Genomic DNA, 19,885 nt, shown 5'->3' on the forward strand with positions numbered 1-19,885 from the left:
GAGAAAGGGAAAAGACTCAGGCTGGAAGCTGAAGATCAGCTTGCCTTGATGGTGGGGGGAGTGGGCGGGGCTTGTTTCTTAAAGGGACAGGACAGACCCTCTGTAAGACCTTCTTGGTGTCTGGATGTTTATCCCAAAGTCCTGGGGCCGAAAAAAAAAGACTAAAGCCTTGGAACACCTGCCCTTAAATATCCTACCAAGTTTTCCTGTCAGGAATTTTCTTGCAGCAATGAACAAAAGCAATAGATACGGCCTTTCTTCAACACGAGGGTTTTCTCCACATCTCCTTTCTGCTAGCATCCATTCAGATGACACCTGCAGGGGCTGTGTCATGTACCAGAAATTTATAGGAGTCTGTCGCTAGGGTGCCTGTGTCCTCCATCTCCACGTGCTTTTGTTAACCTCACTCGGCCTGAGCACGGAGAGAGAATCCGATCCTCACCTCTGGTTGCTCAGTTCATACCCCGGAGCCACCACCTGCATTTGTCATGTCCACGCTAAGTGCCACGCGTGGGTTCTCAGTGTCCAGCAGCACCGTAAGTCCTAGCCCATAATACTTACATGAAATCAAATATATTTGAGTTCAAAGACTTCTCAGTGTCCCCACTAAATCTCATACATATGGCACAATGTTCATTAGATATTTTTAAGTCAGTTAACAGAGAAAAACTTCAATTTTATTTATATCGGTCCAAACAAATCCAACTCATTCTCAGTATATCACAGACCTAAATATGCATAACGAACAGAATAGTAGCAGCCTCCTCACACCTAAAGTTTAATTATCCCAGACCTGATTAATTTAGGGACAAAAATATTTGTAGTTTCCCTGAACAGTTTCCAGAGGGACCCATACTCATGGGGTAGAGATGGCAGAAGAGGAAGCAGCAACATAGTGGTACCGGTTCAACTCCACAGTCAAGTCTGGATGCCCTTGTGTGCTTTCTGGTCTGTAAAATGAGAGCACAGAAGACGGATGGGTGACTGTTAAAGATACACTTACATAATGCACTTTATTGACATCGCAGCCCATCCATCAGCCTAAAGCTTGTTTCAACTCTTAGAACCCATGATACAGGACTACTGCTTTTGTCAATGGATAATTACAGTCAAGCAGCCCAGGACAAAAGTTGGATTGTGGAAAACAAAACAGAACAGTATTTATTATTTTCCAAGTGTACGTGACCAGCTGGGAGCCTGGTCGCAGGGGCGGGGTGGGTGGGGGCTGTCTTACACGTTTGACAATGGCGTTGCCTTTTAAGTTCAGCTAAGGGACAGATCTTGCTGCTGTGCTAGAACCTAGTGTGACAGGCTAAACATTTTCCTAAGCTGTCTGTGCCCTAATGCCCAGAACCTGCGAATATACCACCTTACATGGTACAAGGAAGCCTATAGACGCAGTCTTGAGAGGGAATCGTCTAGACTATCTGGGTGGCCCTAAAATGTCACAAAGTTCCTTTGAAACACGCAGGAAGATCAGCATTAGAGAGAAGCGGTAAAGATGGAAGTGGGGGCCAGAGAAAAGGGAAGAGTCAGCCTGGCTGGCTTTGAGATGGAGGGAGGACTATGAGCTGGAGAACACAGGCCCCTCAGGAACTGGCACCGGGAAGTAACACGGCCCCTGGGTAGTCCAGAAGGACCACAGCTCAACAGACCCATCTTAGACTACTGGCCTCCAGGAGGAATTCTTAGCGCCGGCGAGTTTGTGATGTTTAGTAGTCATGACAACACTTAACTACTACAATGCAGCCGAGGGCGTGGCTAGCACAGCAAGACGACGTGGATCACCAACCTAAAGAGGGCAGATGGGCACCTTTAATTGACTAAATCAATCACAAGGCCAGCATAGAGCCAAAGAATGCAGAGACTCTCCCTCTAGCTGCTGGTTTTTTGTTCGTTTGTTGAGACTGGGTTTCTCTGTGTGGACCTGAAATCCTGGAATTTGCTCTGTAGACCAGGCTGGCCTCAAACTCAGCGATCCTCCTGCCTCTGCTTCTCCAGTGCTGGGACGAAAGGCATGTGCCACCACCCTGCCTCACTTCACCTCTGGATGTAATCTATTTCTCCCCGCTTCCTGGTGGGATTCCCACTAAGAAGGAGAAGACAGGGAGGGGTAAAGAAATTATATGTATGTAATAGCTGACCTCCTAGCAATTTCTAAACTTGGTTTGTCTTTCGTTTTTTATTTCTAGGTGCACAGGGAGGATGAGGCTCTGGACCCTGGGCACTAGCATCTTCCTAAGGCTTTGGCGGACATATGTGTTCTCAGGAAGTACAGGTTGGATGAACTTCATCCAACATTTGGGAGTTTGCTGCTTTGTGGCCTTCCTCACCACGAGCCTCCTCTCGGCAGCCTTCTACTGGGTCCTGCCCTCAGTCGCCATGCTCGCTGCCGTGTGGGCAAGCACCTGTGTTTTCCTGTGCTGTTCCAAGCATGCCCGCTGTTTCCTTCTTCTCGCCTTCCTCTCCTGCGGCCTCCGGGAAGGCAGGAACGCTTTGATTGCGGCTGGCACAGGGGTGGTGATCTTGGGACATGTGAAAAATACGTTTTATAACTTCAGAGATCTCCTAGACAGTATGACTTGCAACCTAAGGGCAAAGAGCTTTTCCATCCATTTTCCACTTTTGACCCGATACCGTGAAGCCCTTCAGTGGATTTATGGCCTTGCCACTCTGCCGAATCTATTTGATGACCTACTTTCTTGGAACCAGACTTTAGTGGTCTCCTTCTTTAGTCCTAGCCGTACCCTCGAGGCTCATATGAATGACACCAAAGGAGAAGTCCTTGGTGCCCTGTCCCATATGGTAGTCATGACAGAGCTATTGTATTCCTTGGGCCAGAAGCTTCTCGCCCTGGCCGGGCTTCTCCTCATCCTTTTCAGCACTGGCCTCTTCATGAAGCGTTTCCTGGGCCCTTGTGGCCGGAAGTATGAGAACGTCTACATCACCAGACAATTCGTTCAGTTTGACGAAAAGCAGAGGCACCAACAGCGGCCCTGTGTCCTCCCTCTGAGTAGGAAGGAACGGAAGAAATACATCATCATCCCGTCCCTTTGGCTGAGTCCCAAAGAGAGGAAAAGCCTGGGGTTCTTTTTCCTTCCCGTCCTGACCCATCTCTACGTGTGGGTGCTGTTTGCAGCTGTGGATTTTCTGCTCTTCCGACTCATTTCCTCCATGAACAAACATCTCCAAAGCTCGCCAGGGCTTGAGGTTCATTTGAAACTTCATGGAGAGGTAGGGGCTCACAGGTACTCCCTGCAGTGTCCCGGGCTTTTTATTGGTGGGCCTTGCAAAAAATTCTGGGACTTCCCAAGTCTGACAGTGTCTTCAGATTATGGGTGTCTGGCACGCGGAAGGAGCCCGGTAGGTATGGCTAAATTAGGTCCCAAGGCTAGAACAGGACTCCGTGTTATTTTTCTGTGGCTACGGCAGCAAACAATCACAGGCTGGGTGTCTGAGCAGCAAACAATCACAGGCTGGGTGTCTGAGAACAACACACATTTATCTTCTTCTTCTAGTTCGTCAGTGAGAGGTCTAACATCACTTGCTGTTGGCGTGGGCGTCCTCCTTCCAGAAAGTAGGGGAACTTAACTCTGCCTGGTCCAGTTTTACTTGGACAGTGATATTCCTTGGCCTATGGTGGTATTACACATATCTCTCTGTGCATGGAAAAAAATCTCTATGTCCTTCTCAAACCAGGTACATGGTCACATCATCATGTACACGGGGACAACTTCTCTATCTCGAGGCAGCTGACTTAATCTTTCTGCTGAAGCCTGTTTCCCAGACAGAGTATCACAGGCTCCTGGAGTATCACAGGCTCCTGAGTGTCACAGGTTCCTGGAGTATCACAGGCTCCTGAGTGTCACAGGTTCCTGGAGTATCACAGGTTCCTGGAGTATCACAGGTTCCTGGAGTATCACAGGCTCCTGAGTGTCACAGGTTCCTGGAGTATCACAGGTTCCTGGAGTATCACAGGTTCCTGGAGTATCACAGGCTCCTGAGTGTCACAGGCTCCTGGAGTATCACAGGTTCCTGGAGTATCACAGGCTCCTGAGTGTCACAGGCTCCTGGAGTATCACAGGCTCCTGAGTGTCACAGGCTCCTGAGTGTCACAGGCTCCTGGAGTATCACAGGCTCCTGAGTGTCACAGGCTCCTGGAGTATCACAGGCTCCTGAGTGTCACAGGCTCCTGGAGTATCACAGGCTCCTGAGTGTCACAGGCTCCTGGAGTATCACAGGCTCCTGAGTGTCACAGGCTCCTGGAGTATCACAGGCTCCTGAGTGTCACAGGCTCCTGGAGTATCACAGGCTCCTGGAGTATCACAGGCTCCTGAGTGTCACAGGTTCCTGGAGTATCACAGGCTCCTGGAGTATCACAGGCTCCCGGAGTATCACAGGCTCCTGGAGTATCACAGGCTCCCTGGGTATCACAGGCTCCTGGAGTATCACAGGCTCCTGAGTGTCACAGGTTCCTGGAGTATCACAGGCTCCTGTGTGTCACAGGTTCCCGAGTATCACAGGCTCCTGGAGTAGGGCATTTTATCTTCAGGGAACTTATACTCAGCACAGCCTGAAGTGTAGAAATAGGTTTTGACTCTGGTTTTAAACTTTGGTTTCATTTTGCTTGCATCTCAAGGGGTGTAAACGAACCTGAAAGGCAGGTTTGGGGCTTGACTTCCTCCCACTGTCAAGACTTGGGCAGACAGACTTCAAACTCTACTGGAGAACTTTCTCATGCAGTCTGAGTCCTTGTCACCAGAAAAGGACTTCTGTCTAAAGGGTGGGATGTTGAACCCATGTACATCTTTGCTTTTTTTTTCCCCACATAACTTCAGACAGTGTGCGTGTGTGTGTATGTGTGTGTTGAATTTTTATCAGTAGAACCCTACTCTCCCTTTCTCTGCTTCTGGGTTGCTCAGATCCTCCTGCTGCAGCCATGCATCCACTTCCCTTTCCTCTGGTTCAGCGCACCCAGTCTCTGGGCTCTTGCCCTCCCAATCCTGAGCTGCTTCTTAGAGTTGATTACTCTGAGCTCTCTGCTGCCCCTGAAGAATTCACTTAATTACAAGGTCCTCTGTTGCTCTAGATAGTCGGAACAGGCCGATAATGGAAGGCCTGCTTCAAATGAAGCCAAATAAGAATCCCAGAAGCAAAGGCCTCTGTCCACCTCACTCTTCCCTTGGTCTTGATGTTTTTCCCTCTCAGTTGTCCCCTTCCCTCCTCTTATGTTTCTCTCATGCATTTCTCTCTCAGTCAATAACAAATATCCATGCCTGATTCTCAGTGATTTAGACTTGAGTGTGTGTGTGTGTGTGTGTGTGTGTGTGTGTGTGTGTGTGTGTGTGTAAGTTCTATCTTGCCACAAACACTGCTGAGTACCAGGGACATGATAATTTCTAGACCACAATAGTTGCATGCAGAGCTCACATGCCAGTGGAAGAGGCTACTGTGGCCACACATAACAGCAGAGCAGCTGGGTCGGATGTCTGTGCAAGGCATCTGTGACATCTCCCAAGTTTTCTTCTGCTCTCCCTGGGAGACTGTGCCAGCAGCTAGCCTCCTTCCGAGTGGCTGGCAATGCCCTGCCCTTACCTCAGGATGCCCTTGAAGGCTCCTTGCCTCCTCTGTTGCTGCAGATTTGTGAAAGAGAAATCAGACAGGAAGAGAAACATTGGTACAGAGTTTTGTCAATATTTCTCTCCCACTATCATACAACTTTAGACAAATGTTTCAGATAAAGACTATGGGAAACGATCCGACTTGAGCTGGGATGGATCAGCAGTATAAGCGATAATAGCCCTCGTTCCTATTTCATGAGCACACCCCATGGGCCAGGCTCTGCACACATTAGCTCTCCAGGACAATCCGATAACAGGGCGAGCTTGCCTTCCATCCATCATGCAGCAGCACCGTCTCAGCAAATTGTTTACTTAAGAGACGTAAACATGGTTTAAATCATCGGGGTCTCATTTCGTATATTGCCTGGCATTTTGAAAGAGCGACTGTGCCTTCCACGCTGCCCCGAACCGAGCCCATACAAAAAACGTTGACTCAATCTTTCCGAGGCTCCCACTCCCAATGGCAAATCCCCAGCTAGATTTCCTGACTGAATAGCTCCTTCCCAGACCGAACACCCGCTGCTTTCTTATTGCAGAATTGCTCATCACCAACTCAATCGATGTGTTTGTTTCTTCCCTCGTATTAAAAAGAGCGCATGCCGCCACTCTGGGGACTGCAATCTCCATTTAATTGTAGACCGACTGTCTTTTTAATAAAGGGAGAAGAGCGGCTACCCAAACGTTTCCCTCTGCTTAGGCACAAATGTGAGTTGGCACTTATAATACAGAGGGCCTAGGTTTGGTGGTAGGTCTAAGACGCAAGATGTTCTCTGGGTGGGGTTGTTTTGTTATTTTTATTTTTTATTTTGAGAGGTCATTTGCTTCTGCTTGGCACCAGGGTGACAATAACTTACTAAGTATTCCAGTCTGTAAGGTTAATGCGCCATCCCCAAGGTGTTCAATTTACACTGGGAGGTAGTTTATTCAGGGGCAGATCTGGTCCATTAATTCCTGCTTTACCAAATTAGAAAACAAATCCACCGAGAGAGTAAATGACTTTCCCGGGTCAGATGAGAAAAGAGCTGAGTCAGCAAGCAGTCTCCCCTCGGGTGGCTGAGCTGGGTGGCTCAATGTCACCATCCGTCTGTCCATCTTCTGTGGCATCAGCGGAACCATGAGTTGCTTCTCTAGCCCTCAGACCCCTTCCGACCACCCAGAGACACCAGAAAATGCCCTGTTTTAAAAACCTCCTCCAACAAGACTTTAGGATCTCCCTCAGCGATGTGGGCCAACATGTCACCCTAAAAGGGGACATCAGAGTCTTAGGAGGGAGCAGTCCCCTCAACTCCAATAAGTTGATTGATGCTATGACTCAGTGAACATCTTTTAACTTTGTGGCCTGAGGAAGGGGAATTTGTCCTTCCTTGGAGGCTGTGCCTGGGACTTGAATGACTATGTAACCAACCACGCTCTCTTCCATTTGAGCTGATTCCCCATCCTTCATCGCCTCTATGTGCCCTAAGTAAAGAAGCAGGTATTCCATTAGAAAACGGGTATATGGCTATGCTTGCTAACGTAGTCCCCAGCCTTCCTAGAACCTAACATTTCCACGGGCTTGTGGCTCACTGAGAAGAGATAGAGCAGACAAACTCTATTTCATAGATTCTCTCCACAAATCCACTTGGAAGACACTGTCCCCTTTATAGATAAAGTCATCCTTTCTCCTCGGCTCCCATCATGACCCATGCAGCAAGACTTGACAGACAGTTGCTTTAGACAAAGCTCCCTAAATATTTGCAGGCAAATAGTGTGTTGCAAGGAAGTAGAAAGACAAAGATAGAGAAGATGGCGTATTTATTGACTATTTTGTTCTTTCATTTCAGAGGCGAGGCACTCAAGATATCATCCATGATTCTCCCTTTAATATATCCATGTTCGAACGCAGCTGCATTCCTAAACCAAGGCTTACTGTGTCTGAGACTTGGGTTCCTCTCAGTATTATTCTTGCAGCGCTAACAGTACTAGGATTGTTGTCTTCCATGCTGATGCAGCTTAAAATTCTGGTGTCAGGAGCCTTCTACCCTGGAGTGGAGAGGGAGCGAATCCAATACCTCCATGCAAAGCTCCTTAAGAAAAGAGCAAAGCAGCCACGGGGAGAAGCTGAAAGGAAACGGAATCTGTACTTTAAAAAGGTAAGGTCGAGGGGGAGGTATGCCTCTAAGTAAGCCAAGGCTGAGTCTGGAAGGCAAATGACAGAGGATTCCAAAGTATTCTACAAGTTCACATCAGGAGACCAGCCACAATACAGTTGAGTGAGCCTACTGAACCAAGTAGGTTGTAGTTGGCTATTGGGAAGATCTATTGTATTGGCTATTTTGGAACAGTGTCCAATTATTTCCTTTCCACACCAAAAATAAAGTAAACACATGGAAGGAGCTACCACTTTAAATAATTTGCTCATTCTATCTGTATGTCTCTGTAGTTGGATAGACAGACAGACGGACGGACGGACATACGGACGGATAGATAGACAGATATAAATATAGATATAGATGCCTCCTATATACATTATTGATTTTATTTGGCTTATTTATTAATGAGATAAAAGTAAAAAAAACTGCAACCAGTTAAAAGAATAGTTCAAAGCACTCTCAGATCCAGGTCATCAGGATAACAAAGTAAAGTTGCTTTATAAATGCTAAAACTAAGACAGGCAGTGGTGGCACACGCCTTTAATTCCAGCACTTGGGAGGCGGTTCTCTGAGTTCGAGGCCATCCTGGTCTGTAGAGCGAGTTCCAGGATAGCCAGGGCTACCCAGTGGAGCCCTATCGACAGCCAGGGCTACCCAGTGGAGCCCTATCTGGAAAAAACAAAAACAAAGGCCAGCTAGACCCTTCTTAAGGGTGGACGGGAGGAATCACCAGGCTCTCGAGAGAGAGACATCCATTTCACCTCCAGCGCGCGATGACCGACCTCGCTGTGCTCAGACCCCTACAACAGACACCGCTGGGAAACAGCTACAGCCAAGGCAAGCCCAAGAAAGACCACGAGGATAACTTCTGGGTCTTTCAAAAGCTATAGCAGAGGCATGCGCAGTGGCTCCCGTGTCTACCCACCCTCTTTTCAGGTCCATTTCTGGCTTCCAGTCCTGAAACTGATTCGGAGGAGACACACAAACACAGCATATGAAGATTACCCGTGAGACACCTGGAGTCCCTCTTTCGGGTCAGCTGCTGCTGCTCACTGTCGGCTCAGCAAAGGGGGCTGTGTGAGAAGATCTACCGATGTTTGTGGTTACAGGGCCCCCTTTTCTCTCGGGTGGTTTTTCAGGCTACTTGTTGATCATAATGCCAAACGGCTCCCAAGTGGATGACTTTTCAGTCTGTCTTCCAAACAAAGCACGGTATCTAGACCGTGGCACAGCTAAAGGGACTGTGGTGGCTCCATTGAAAGCGTACTCCAGATGCTCGGATGTTTGAAAACTTGATGGTGCTGTTTGGGGGATGCTTAAAGATGCGGCCTGGGGGACAAAGTGTGTCCCTGGAGCAGGGCTTTGCGGTTTTGTAAGCTATGCACTGATTCCTGTTTGCTCTCCGCTTCCTGCTTGTGGCTGGAGGTGGGGGCTTCCGGCTGGGCTTGCCTCCATGTTTGCCCATCACCACCTTCCCCACTGTGACGGTAATGGAGTCTTCCCTCTGGAACCTTAAGCTCAAATAAACCCCTTCGTACTGTAAGTCGCCTTGACTTATACCGCAATGGACAAGGAAGCAGTATGGCTTAGAGCAGAGGAAAAAAAAATTCAAAAAATAATTATGAACTCTGTAATGAATTAAGTAAAATGCTGCAGGGTCCCTGGTGGCTGCAGTGGGCAGTGGGCCATGAGATCACACTGCAGGTCCCTGAGCGGGGGTGGGGGGGGGAGCAGGCAGCAAGTAGTGGGCAGTGGGAAGCCAGGCAGGGACAGCGCAGTTCCCCAAGTGACTGCAGCAGGCCATGAGGAGAGACAGGCTGATGGGCATGCCACAAGACCACACTGCAGGTTTCTGAAGGCAGCTGGCCCTGGGCGCGGGGGGGTGGGGGGGGGGTGGGGGGGAGGGGTGGGGGGGTGGGGGGGAGGGGTGGGGGGGGAGGGGTGGGGGGGGTGGGGGGGTGGGGGGGGGCGGGGGGGGTGGGGAGGTGGGGGGGCGGGGGCGGTTAGAGGGTGGGGGTGGGAAGAGTGGGGGGGGTGGGGGGGTGGGGGGGGTTGGAGGGACGGGGCACGCCATGCATAGTGAGGTTGGATATTTATTTAGCCGGTTATGAAAGGGAAGGGGTGAAGGCAGAAGAGCAGAGAGAGGGGCAGAGAGAGAGAGAGAGAGAGAGAGAGAGAGAGAGAGAGGGAGGGAGAGAGGAAAAAGGAAGGAACTCAGGCTGGAAGCTGAAGATCAGCTGACCTCAGCTGATGGGGAGGGAGTGGGCGTGGCTTGTCTCTTAAAGGGATAGAGCAGACCATTACAAACTCTACTTCAGTCTTGCCAACAGACACCGAGAAGTCATGTACAAAGTCATCAGTGTATCTATTAATCTTCTGGTCTCTTTCTGCCCCTCCATGTCTTTCCTATGATGTCTCTCACAAAGCCACCCCACAGCTGCTTCTCCTCCCTGTTCTTTCTGAAGTCTGTTTGCAAGAACGCACAGTTCCTTCCCATTCTGTCCTCTTCTCTCACACCCACCAGCCTTTGTCTGCTCTGTCGATTCTTCCAGCCTCCTTACAGAGGTCTGGGATGGGATGGTGTGTTGCACGGCCTCCTGGGACATGCTTATTAAAATGCACATCTTGGCTGTCTTTATGCCTTTTCTATCACAAGTTATCTAGGAGAAGAGGGGGAACTTCCTTGAGTTCTGATCCTGTTATCTCTGAGCTCCAGAATAGGGAAGTCATTTCTTTATTCCTCTCTTTTTTTTTTAATTTTATCTTTTCATTGTGAAAATCTGCAGGTTTATAAAAGGCTGAGGAAGTGGTATAAAGTTGTACCTGCCCTTCACCATCATCTCTGAACATTAGCATCTTACCCAACAGCCTCAAAATCAGAAAAATGACTTAGCAATATACAGAGTCAGAAGCTCTTATTCCATTTTTGCCAACCAAAGGGTTAGCACCCTCTTCTGGACCCGTCAAGCCAGGATCCCACATCACCAGTAAGGCTGCTATTTCTTTAGAGTGGATATACCCTCAACATTTCCTTTGTGCCAGGACTTTAACCCCTTTGGAGAAACCTGGCCAGTTCCTCTATCTCCTTCCATTTGCATTTGCAAAGGTTCCCTCTCAGTTAACCAGAACTACATTCCAGGAAAGTGAGTCTGTGCTGTGCTTCCTGCTCGGCTGCAGGAGGCCTGCGTGGCTGCCGCGCTGCTTTTGTTCATAGGGCGAAGGTGACGTCAGGCGAATTCTTCCATCGTAATTATTGTTTTCCTTTGTAATTAATAGGCACCTGTGGGGAGAAACTTTCGAGACTACACAAGCATCCTGCTTAACATGGGTTTGCTCTCTAATTTCAGCATCTGTGGATGCAAAAATGATTACCGTGGTGACTAACACAGTGATTTTCTAGTTTAATAATTTCTTGCATGTCTCTTGCTTATAATACTGCCAGGTGCAATCACTCCCTCCGAGGAACAGTTTTGTGAAGGAGTTAGCAGGAGCAAACATTGTACACACACTGTCTCGTCTATGCTTGGAACTGTGTGAGGTACATGTGCAGACAAAAAGAGAGAGTATCCCAGAGAACAAGTAAGCTAGTCAAGGGTTGGCTCCCTTCTGTGTCCCAGAAGCTTTGGGTCAGAATGTTTGCATGTGTCCATTCTCCATCAGATATGCCCGCCCATCTCTCCCCCCCCCCCCCCGCCAATATCTATTAGGGAAGGGTGGGAGCTATCTCAGCATTTCATGAGCAAAAGGACTCAGAACTCTGCATGGCCCAGAGCTACAGGAGATTCCAAGGAGTTGGGACCCGAGGGACACCTAGTCAACACTTGTTGGCCCTTTGGAAGATGGTGAAAGTGTCCGATTAGGACTTCTCCTATGCAGCTTGTGACCTTAGCCTCAGGTCCCCTGTGCTGGCTGCAGGCTTTTCTGGCTAGACCTGTTCTGTCCAGGCTCAGTGGTGTATCCTTGCTAACCTCTCAACAGTTCTGCAAAGCAGGCGTGTTATAAAAAGGGGCCCAAAAGAGTGGCATTGTCTAGTGAGTCCCTCACTGCTTTGGTTGGGCTTCTGCTATGACAGACACCAGAATAAAGAAAGCCATCTGTGTGAGCACCTCTTCAGCTCTTACCTTTGCCCTCCTTTATTGAAGATTTGGCCCCCAAATTCTCTATAAAGCATTATCTCTGTTTTTCTCTTTATTCTTTATTTCTACTTATTTTTATTTTAAAATGTTGCATATCTTTTCAGGGGCTTATTCACTATCTGTAGACCTTCACAGAAGTCTGGTAAAATGTTTTGCTTTGTTTTGGTTGTTTTTGAGACAAGATCACTCCATGTAGACCTAGCTGTACTGGAACTCTCTCTATAGATCAGGCTGGCCTTCGAACTCACAAAGATTTGCCTGCCTTTGCCTTCTGAGTGCTGGGATTACAGGTGTGTGCCACACCCCTGGCTAAAGACTTGGTCTTACTGCACAGCCCTGGCTGACTTGGGACATGCTCTATACTCCAGGCTGGCCTGAAATTCATAGAGATCCACCTGCCTCTGCATCCAGAATGATGAGTTTAAAGGCCTGTACTATCAGGCCTGTCTCTGCTTTTGCACACATGAAAATGAGGTATCATGATACTGTTGTTGTTGGAAGGGATCGGAAGGCAGAGTCACCGGAGTACACCGGTTGACATGCATCCTTGAAGAAGAGCTCACATTGCTTACTCCGGGGCTGGTAACAAGATGCAAGTCCTATGATATGTGGAGCTCTGAAATGTATTGCTTTTCAATTCAACCTCAGAGGCCCTGACTTTGCTGCTAGGACAGGGACCCCCACGTTGGCATGTTTGAAGCTACTTAGTGATTCTTGCAAGATTCAGAACCACATTCCATAGACTCTTACAGATTTGGAGATCTTCAAGAGACCTGTGTTAGAGATGTGTCCGATTTGGCATTTCTCAAAGCAGGTTCTCGTCTGCGGTCACTTCTTGAAAAGAGGGGTTTGGGGAAACACCATGTAATAAACTCATAGATGAATCACAAAGCATATTGGGTCAGTGAAAAAAACTCTGAGAAACTCCACAATGAAGAAATCCCTTTAACCTGGGTCACCCAGAATTTTCCCCTTTAGACCACAGAACAAAGCACCTGTGATTACCATAAACATAATACATGAGTCCTATAGACCCTGTTCTAGTAAAAGTGTATAGAATAGTTATGAAAGTCAACCAAAGGATTTGGGAAGGCAAGGATACATTTGCAATGTTGGCTTGTTTAAACACTGATGATGTTGTGTGTTCCTGTGTTTTTCACGTGCCTATGTATAGTGGCTTTTGTTTGGTTTTGCTATACAAAGGATTGAACCCTGGGTCTCAGGGCCTTATGCATGATAGGTAAGTTCCTTCCCAAGAGTCATACCCCTGGACCTGCTGCAGTTTTTAAATGAATGTATATGCTAATAAATTTGTATAATGAATGATTTCATGCATGTATGTTTAGTTTATTCTCTCTACACAATTGAGATCACATTCACATTAACCCAGATGAAGGATTAGACAGTCAGTATTTAGAGAGACCTGGTTGCTTTTAAGCATCTCATTTCTGGTCATTACCTAGCCTATTTATCTGCCTCACCATCGACATCACCACCATCCAGAGCAAACATTTGTGCCCAGCTACTCACAAGGGCTGGTGATGTTCACGAATCTACCTGGTCCCTGCCTTCAGCATTTTTTTTTCAGTCTAGTGAGGGAATAGCACATGTACTTAGTCAAAATAAAAATGTGTGGTAGATTTAGGTGAGTGCCACAGGCACAGGGAACGCCATGTTAGATGACCATGGCTGGTCATCTACCTTACCACAAATGCCCTGTCCAGCCCCTTCTATATGGAGAGGACATCACAAATAAAGTGTCTTAATTTCATAGAAATCAAACCCAATCTCCTTCTCTTGTCTCAGCAAGTCGCAGGACTTGTGACTCTATTTTACTCTGTTGGGCACATTTATCCTGTGATGGAAGGGAGCCCTCCCTGGGAGGGCAGATGACAAGAAGATGCTGTCACAAGGAGCAGTTCTGATGCTGGGAACAGGGTTCAGGCTGCACATTACAGTGGGTTGTTCTTGGGGACGGCTGATGTGAAACACGCTCTGTTAACCGTGTAGAGGCAGAAAGCCCCTGGCTGTGGTCACTTTACACAGCCACCTTTCCTCGTGCCTCGTCCTGACGGCTTATGAAGTTGATGGCAGTGTGGACTAAGTCATCATTTCTCATCTTGAATCCCAGTCTGGGGACAGGGCCTTATTGGAGCCTTTCTGATGTTTTCACTGACTCCATATTCGCTATCATTTGAGGACCAGATGTAGTGATTTTAAGCACTTCATAGTAATAGATCTCATCATGATTCTACCTGTGATGTGAGACATCTTTCCTTTCTCAGATCCCATGTCTGTTGTTTTCCCCATTAGGACCTGATAAGTCACAATTACAGTATGGGGTGTATTGAAGTTGTCATATAGTTTTAATTCACCTATGACAAAGAAACACACATATCACATTCTTACTAAGAGCTCTCTAAGAACTCACTGTCTTACTCAAAGTTAATAATAGTGATTTCCAATAAGTAACAAATACCCTTGAGGTCAATTATTCTAATTAAAGATGACAGAGGAGCTGGCTGATAAAAGAGTGGTTGTTGGATGTAGTTACACAGACATATTTGAAAATCTGTTTTATCAGTCTTAAATACCCTGACATTGCACAGGTAAGACTCAAATCAAAAGATGGACCAAATAAGCTTCCAAAGGTTCAGGATGAAAATGAAAGGTGCTAACACGATACAGGGGACAATTGCCTTTGATTATATAAAGTCTAAATGTCTGTGGACCTCATGTTATACTCAGAGAACAAAACAGATTTAAGTTTGTCAGTGGACCAATTTGTACAAATGCAAACAAGTTAAAAATGCAACAGTAGAGAGATACCACAACTAGCCATGGTCCCTGCAGATAAAACAGACGGTCCCCCACATTCTGGATGATGAGGAAAGACACAGGGTGGTGTCTGCTGCCTAACACCTCCCTCCAGCCCCACTTAGCAAGGACCAGGGATGTTGCTTCTATGACCATGGCACGGGTCTCTGGGAAGAGGGTAGAATCAGAGACACAAGGGTAGGTGGGGGCGGGGGGGGGTCTATAGGACATAGGCAAGGATGTGGCCTTTGCTGACCTCATCCAGAGTCCTGGATCTCAGAGTTGGCTCAGTGTCAAAGTCATCTGCATAGGTCTGATGAAATGGTTCAGGAGGGACAGCCCTTGCCCCATAAACCTGATAACCTGAGTTGGAGCTCCTAAACCCACAAAAAGCCAGATGTGGTGGCTGACACTTGCAACCGCCACACTCCTAAGGCTGACTGGAAGGCAGAGACGGGAATCATGGGACGATTATAGGCAATTAGCAGGGAGTGTTCAGGACAGCTGAAACAGGAGAGAGCTCACCTCAACAAGGTGCAAAGAGAGAACCTACTCCTTAAACCTGACCTCTGACACCTGTGTGCACACACACGCACGCATGCACGCATGCAACAACAAAGAAGATCAACCGCATAGGCAAAAAAAAAAAAAAAAAGAGAAAAATTCCAGATCTCCAAACCTGCATTCAGGTGTACCGACTTAGGGATTTGTGGAAGACCCTGGGAATCTACGTTCTAAAGAACTCCGGTGAATGAGACGACTATGTATCTCAATACACATCCATTTGGAGAATTTTAGTAAGCCTGGGAGAAGAGGGATTGTTGATTAACTAAGAGCACATCTACGTGATGCCTGTGTAATTAATTGTGTAGCTGGTTATCCACACAGGACTTCCACCTGCTGTTGATGAGCCACTGAGCTTCCTCAAGAACACAAAATGCTAACTGCCTGCCAGCCAGTGGCTGCCCTCCTCCTCTGCTTTCCAGTCTCCTACTGGTGCGGATGGGCGAGGACACCATGCACAAGATGGCTGTGTCTATTGTTAGCTATTTATTAAACAGGACTTGCTACTAAATCTATTTTTAACTCGGTGATTAAATTTAATTTATTTTTAATTAAGTTTAGGGGATGCTAGATCACATTGTTTTAAAGTGGACGACAACCTTGAAGCACCACACCGTGGTATAGCAGAATGAACAGATTTATTAACTGGGGTAGGCTGGCTCCAAATCCTTGTGCCGGACTTGTTTCCTCTGCATGTACTGGATTTTTGGGATCCTAGTCTGTTTGGATGCTCACCTTCCTAGACCTGGAGGGAGGGGGGAGGAACTTGAACTTCCCACAGGGCAGGAAACCCTGACTACTCTTAGGGCTGGAGAGGGAGGAGGAGAGGGAGTGGGGGGAATGGGAGGGTATTGGGAGGAGGGGCAGAAGTGGAAACTTTTATAAATCAATAAAAAAGAAAAAGAAAAAAAAAGAAACACACAAAGAAGCTCTCAAATTCTCCCCTACACCCTGTTTTAGTCACAGTTAGCTGAATGACTTTACAAGCCATTTCACCTCTCAGAGATGGACTTTTGACAGACATGAGCTAATCTCCAAGGAAGTAACTATCCCTCAAAGCCTAGGATTCTGGGGAGACAGCAGTGCCCGGGAGAGTACACGCACAGAGGCCGGACTCTTGGCATTTGGTTGGTTTGCTCTTTCACAGTTGGTCAATGAATCATAAAGGACAACAGAAGCTCTCAGGTCATGAGTGTGACTTATTTGCTGAAAACGGAAAATGATAACACCGGGTCAAAAGAAGTGTTATTTTTCTCCACAGACACAGAGGCAATCCGCTCTGTTATTCAATTCTAAATGTCATTTGTAATTTCATACAGTTTAAAGTCGGACTTCCCTGTCAGTGGCTGACGGCCTGAAAATTGAAAGTCTTGATTTTCCACAGCAAGAGGTGCACTCGCTGTAAACGTGATCTATTAATTAGAGAAGAAGGAAATCAATCCAAATTGTTTGAAAATGGAAGGCATGTAGAAGAGTGTTTATACTGAGACAGTGAGTGCCCTGTGTTTTATAGGTGGACACATCAATACACTAAGGAAAAATAAATACAGTCATTTCAAATACTCAATGCGATGAAGGAAAAAAAATGCTGAGCTCAGAATTTAGAGAACGAGTTTATTACTTATTGCTCTGCTCCTGTCGTGAGGTGACACAACCAAGCATCTCTCCCTCTCGACTCAAATCCCTCCTTCTTCCTAGCAAACACACTAACTGTTGGAGTCCTTCTTGGGTATCAGGCTAATTGGTGTAATAGCTCACCAACTTTCTGAGCATAATGAGGAAACTGAGACTCGGAGAAGCTATGTGGCTTGTTCTAGAAGCAGGATCGGAACCCAGGTCCTCTCTCCTGTGCTGCCTGACAAAGCGTGGTGTATTAGCATCTTTTCTCTAATGAGCTCTTCGGAATGTCAGTTCCCAGCCAGCCAAGGCTTGGAGCGCACCTGGGTGCTGAAACCATCCTCTCCTCCTACTTCATCGTGGCCGTTGCTCAGAAAACCGAGTAACCCAAGCATAAAGCCAAAGGACACGGTAGCTGTAGAGGTTTTTCTGCCTCTGCAAAGCAGCGGAATGGAAATAGTCCAGGTTATTCCAATTTTTGAAAATGACTCATTCCTCTGAATTCAGATGTTGCATGCTTTTAATAATATATCACACATGAGTGGATAATTTACCTTTGCTTCCCGACTAGATTTGAACATTCTTATGAAAAGAGAACATACGTTTTTGCTTCTTTGGTTTTCTATCATAGTAATTACTGCAGTCAGCCTGTGTATAGTAGACAGCACAGCATCTTCATAAAGGACATATATCACAACTGGGTGTTTCAGGCTGTGTCTGTGCTCCTGCACCTGGACATCATCCCAGCTGGCACGCCAGGGTATATTTGTGATCCCTGCACCTGGACATCATCCCAGCTGGCACGCCAGGGTGCATCTGTGATCCCTGCACCTGGACATCACCCCAGCTGGCACGCCAGGGTGCATCTGTGATCCCTGCACCTAGAGAAAAAGGCAGAAAGACAGCTGCACGTTCAAGGCCAGCCTGGTCTACATAAGCCAGCAAGGGTTACAGAATGAGATCTGTGGTCATTTGGATGTAATTGGCCCCCCATAAGCTCATTGGTAGTGGTACAATTAGGATGTGTGGCTTTGTTGGAGTAGGTATGACCTTGCTGGAGGAAGTATGCCACTGTGGAGGTGGGTTTTGTGGTCTCATTTATGCTCAAGCCCAGTGTCCTAGTCTGTTGCCTTCGGATCAAGATGTAGCCAGCTCCATGCCTGCCTGCACATCACTGTGTTGCACCATGATGATAATGGACTAAACCTCTGAGACTGTAAGTCAGTCCCAGTTAAATGTTCTTCCTTTATAAGAGTTGCTGTAGTCATGGTGTCTCTTCACAGCAATAGAAACCCTAACTAAGACAAGACCCTGTCATATATATATATATATATATATATATATATATCACTCAAACCTTACTAAACACCTGTTGAGTGAGGAGATGAACGGCCCAGGCCAGGAACTCAATGAGACTAGTGCATGCCGAACACCAGGGGAACGGCCGTCATGACTTCTTTGGATAAAATTTGTTTTCAAAGTAAACCCAAGATACTCCTTGATATTCCTGGGACGTTTGGTGCCCCCAAATGAGCCCTTGCAATGCCAGTTCTCCAGCTTTAGCCGTTCATGAGCAGCCATGTTTACATAGTCTCTGCTCCACCACTCATTTAAACATTCTCTGAGTGTACTCAGTATTTTCATTTAGAGAATTTCTCTAGATTACCAATAATGTCTAATGCAATACGAGCAGTGTGTATTTGTACTATTGTCCAGGGAGTCACAAAAACGACAAAAACTACGCACACATCCTATAGACACACTGTGGTTTCCCCTGGACACTTTAAGTCTGTTGTGTCCTGGGTGGAATGGGGAGAGAACCAGCTGCACTTACATATACAATCTATAGGTGTAAGTTTACACACACACTCAGGCATGCACGCATGCACACACGGGAAACAGCCTACACTATAACACCTTCCACTTCTAAGGTCATGATTGGCAGAGCCTGCTGCTCACCCTTGTGGAGGGGAAGAGTTTAGGGAACTGTGCGGGGGGGTCAAGGTAGAATGTTCCAGCTCCTGTCAGTGGCTAGCTGTGGGCAGCTGAGTGCTAGGCACTCGTCCCTGCCACTGCAGGCTGCACCAAAGGCTTTCCCTGCCGGAGAAACAAACCCCAAGCAGAGACACAAGCCGGTTGAAGTGGCGCTGGAGTCAGGTCTCACGGTGGCAGGGTACTCTCTGTTTCCCCACTAGGGAACTGTGAGGGGCTGTAACCCATGACCACCTCACCTCACTCAGCATGGTCTTCTTGTTGCCTGGGAGGGGGTTTTTGCCATAAAGATCTTTGTTCCCATTTCTAACTGCTTTCCTCCAACGAAATGCTTATTCCTGGCACACGGATATACAAGTAAAAAGTTGTTTTGCTGAGAAATCTGTATACATTTTCATATAGTGTAAAAAAGCAGCCCCCATTGTGCGTTGGAATGAAGGGGGCGGGGAGAGGCAAACAAACAAACAAACAAACAAACGGAAAAACACCGACCATTAATTCAGCTTAAACAAACGGAAGACGTCTCGTGTCATATCTGCGTGGCTCAACCATGAAATCCTAGAGACCCTCCAGAGGGCCATGGCCCGGAACACCCGGCTCCTGTTGAGACACTATTTATAACGTGTCCCGTGTCTTTACAGTTTTTCTCTCCAGGATTTTTCAGCCTGTGTAGATGGCATTTATGCAATTCAGAAAAAGACGCTTTGACAAGATTAGTCAGCAGCAAGGTCCTCTGACGCAGCTCCGAGATCTAGTTAAAAATAGAAGGAGGATGCTCTGTCTAAGTCACCACTGTTGTGGGCAGAAGAGAGCTGACCACAGTTTTGGTTCCCACATCCTGTTCTTTTATCCAGAAATAGATGAAAACTCTGCCCCTGGATTTCGGACAAGACCTTTTGCTTCCGTGACCTTGGCTCTCTGTTCCTTGCTCAGTGTCCTTCTGGCCACTTCCCTCCCTTTTGCTTCATAACCTGACATCTTGACTGTCAGCCCAGCGCTCTGAGAA

At 47.2% G+C, this 19,885-nt stretch overlaps 2 protein-coding genes across 2 annotated transcripts in view; one reads left to right on the forward strand and one right to left on the reverse strand.

The window, feature by feature from the left end:
• Nucleotides 1-655: 655 nt before the first annotated feature.
• The window catches only part of Dpys (dihydropyrimidinase), a 103,586-nt gene continuing 84,356 nt past the window's right edge, over nt 656-19,885 (reverse strand). The window contains exon 10 of the mRNA XM_085679022.2: nt 656-950. The gene's annotated coding sequence lies outside the window, so the exon portion shown is untranslated. The remainder of the gene's footprint in view (nt 951-19,885) is intronic.
• On the forward strand, nt 2,199-9,344 carry Dcstamp (dendrocyte expressed seven transmembrane protein). Its single transcript, XM_048457440.3, has 3 exons — nt 2,199-3,234; nt 7,445-7,753; nt 8,690-9,344. Exons 1-3 carry the CDS (start codon nt 2,206-2,208, stop codon nt 8,762-8,764), a joined length of 1,413 nt encoding a protein of 470 aa, XP_048313397.3. The 5' UTR covers nt 2,199-2,205; the 3' UTR covers nt 8,765-9,344.

The sequence above is a fragment of the Myodes glareolus genome, chromosome 19 (genome assembly GCF_982192425.1).
Source record: "Myodes glareolus chromosome 19, mMyoGla1.1, whole genome shotgun sequence".
Taxonomy (NCBI): Eukaryota; Metazoa; Chordata; class Mammalia; order Rodentia; family Cricetidae; genus Myodes; species Myodes glareolus.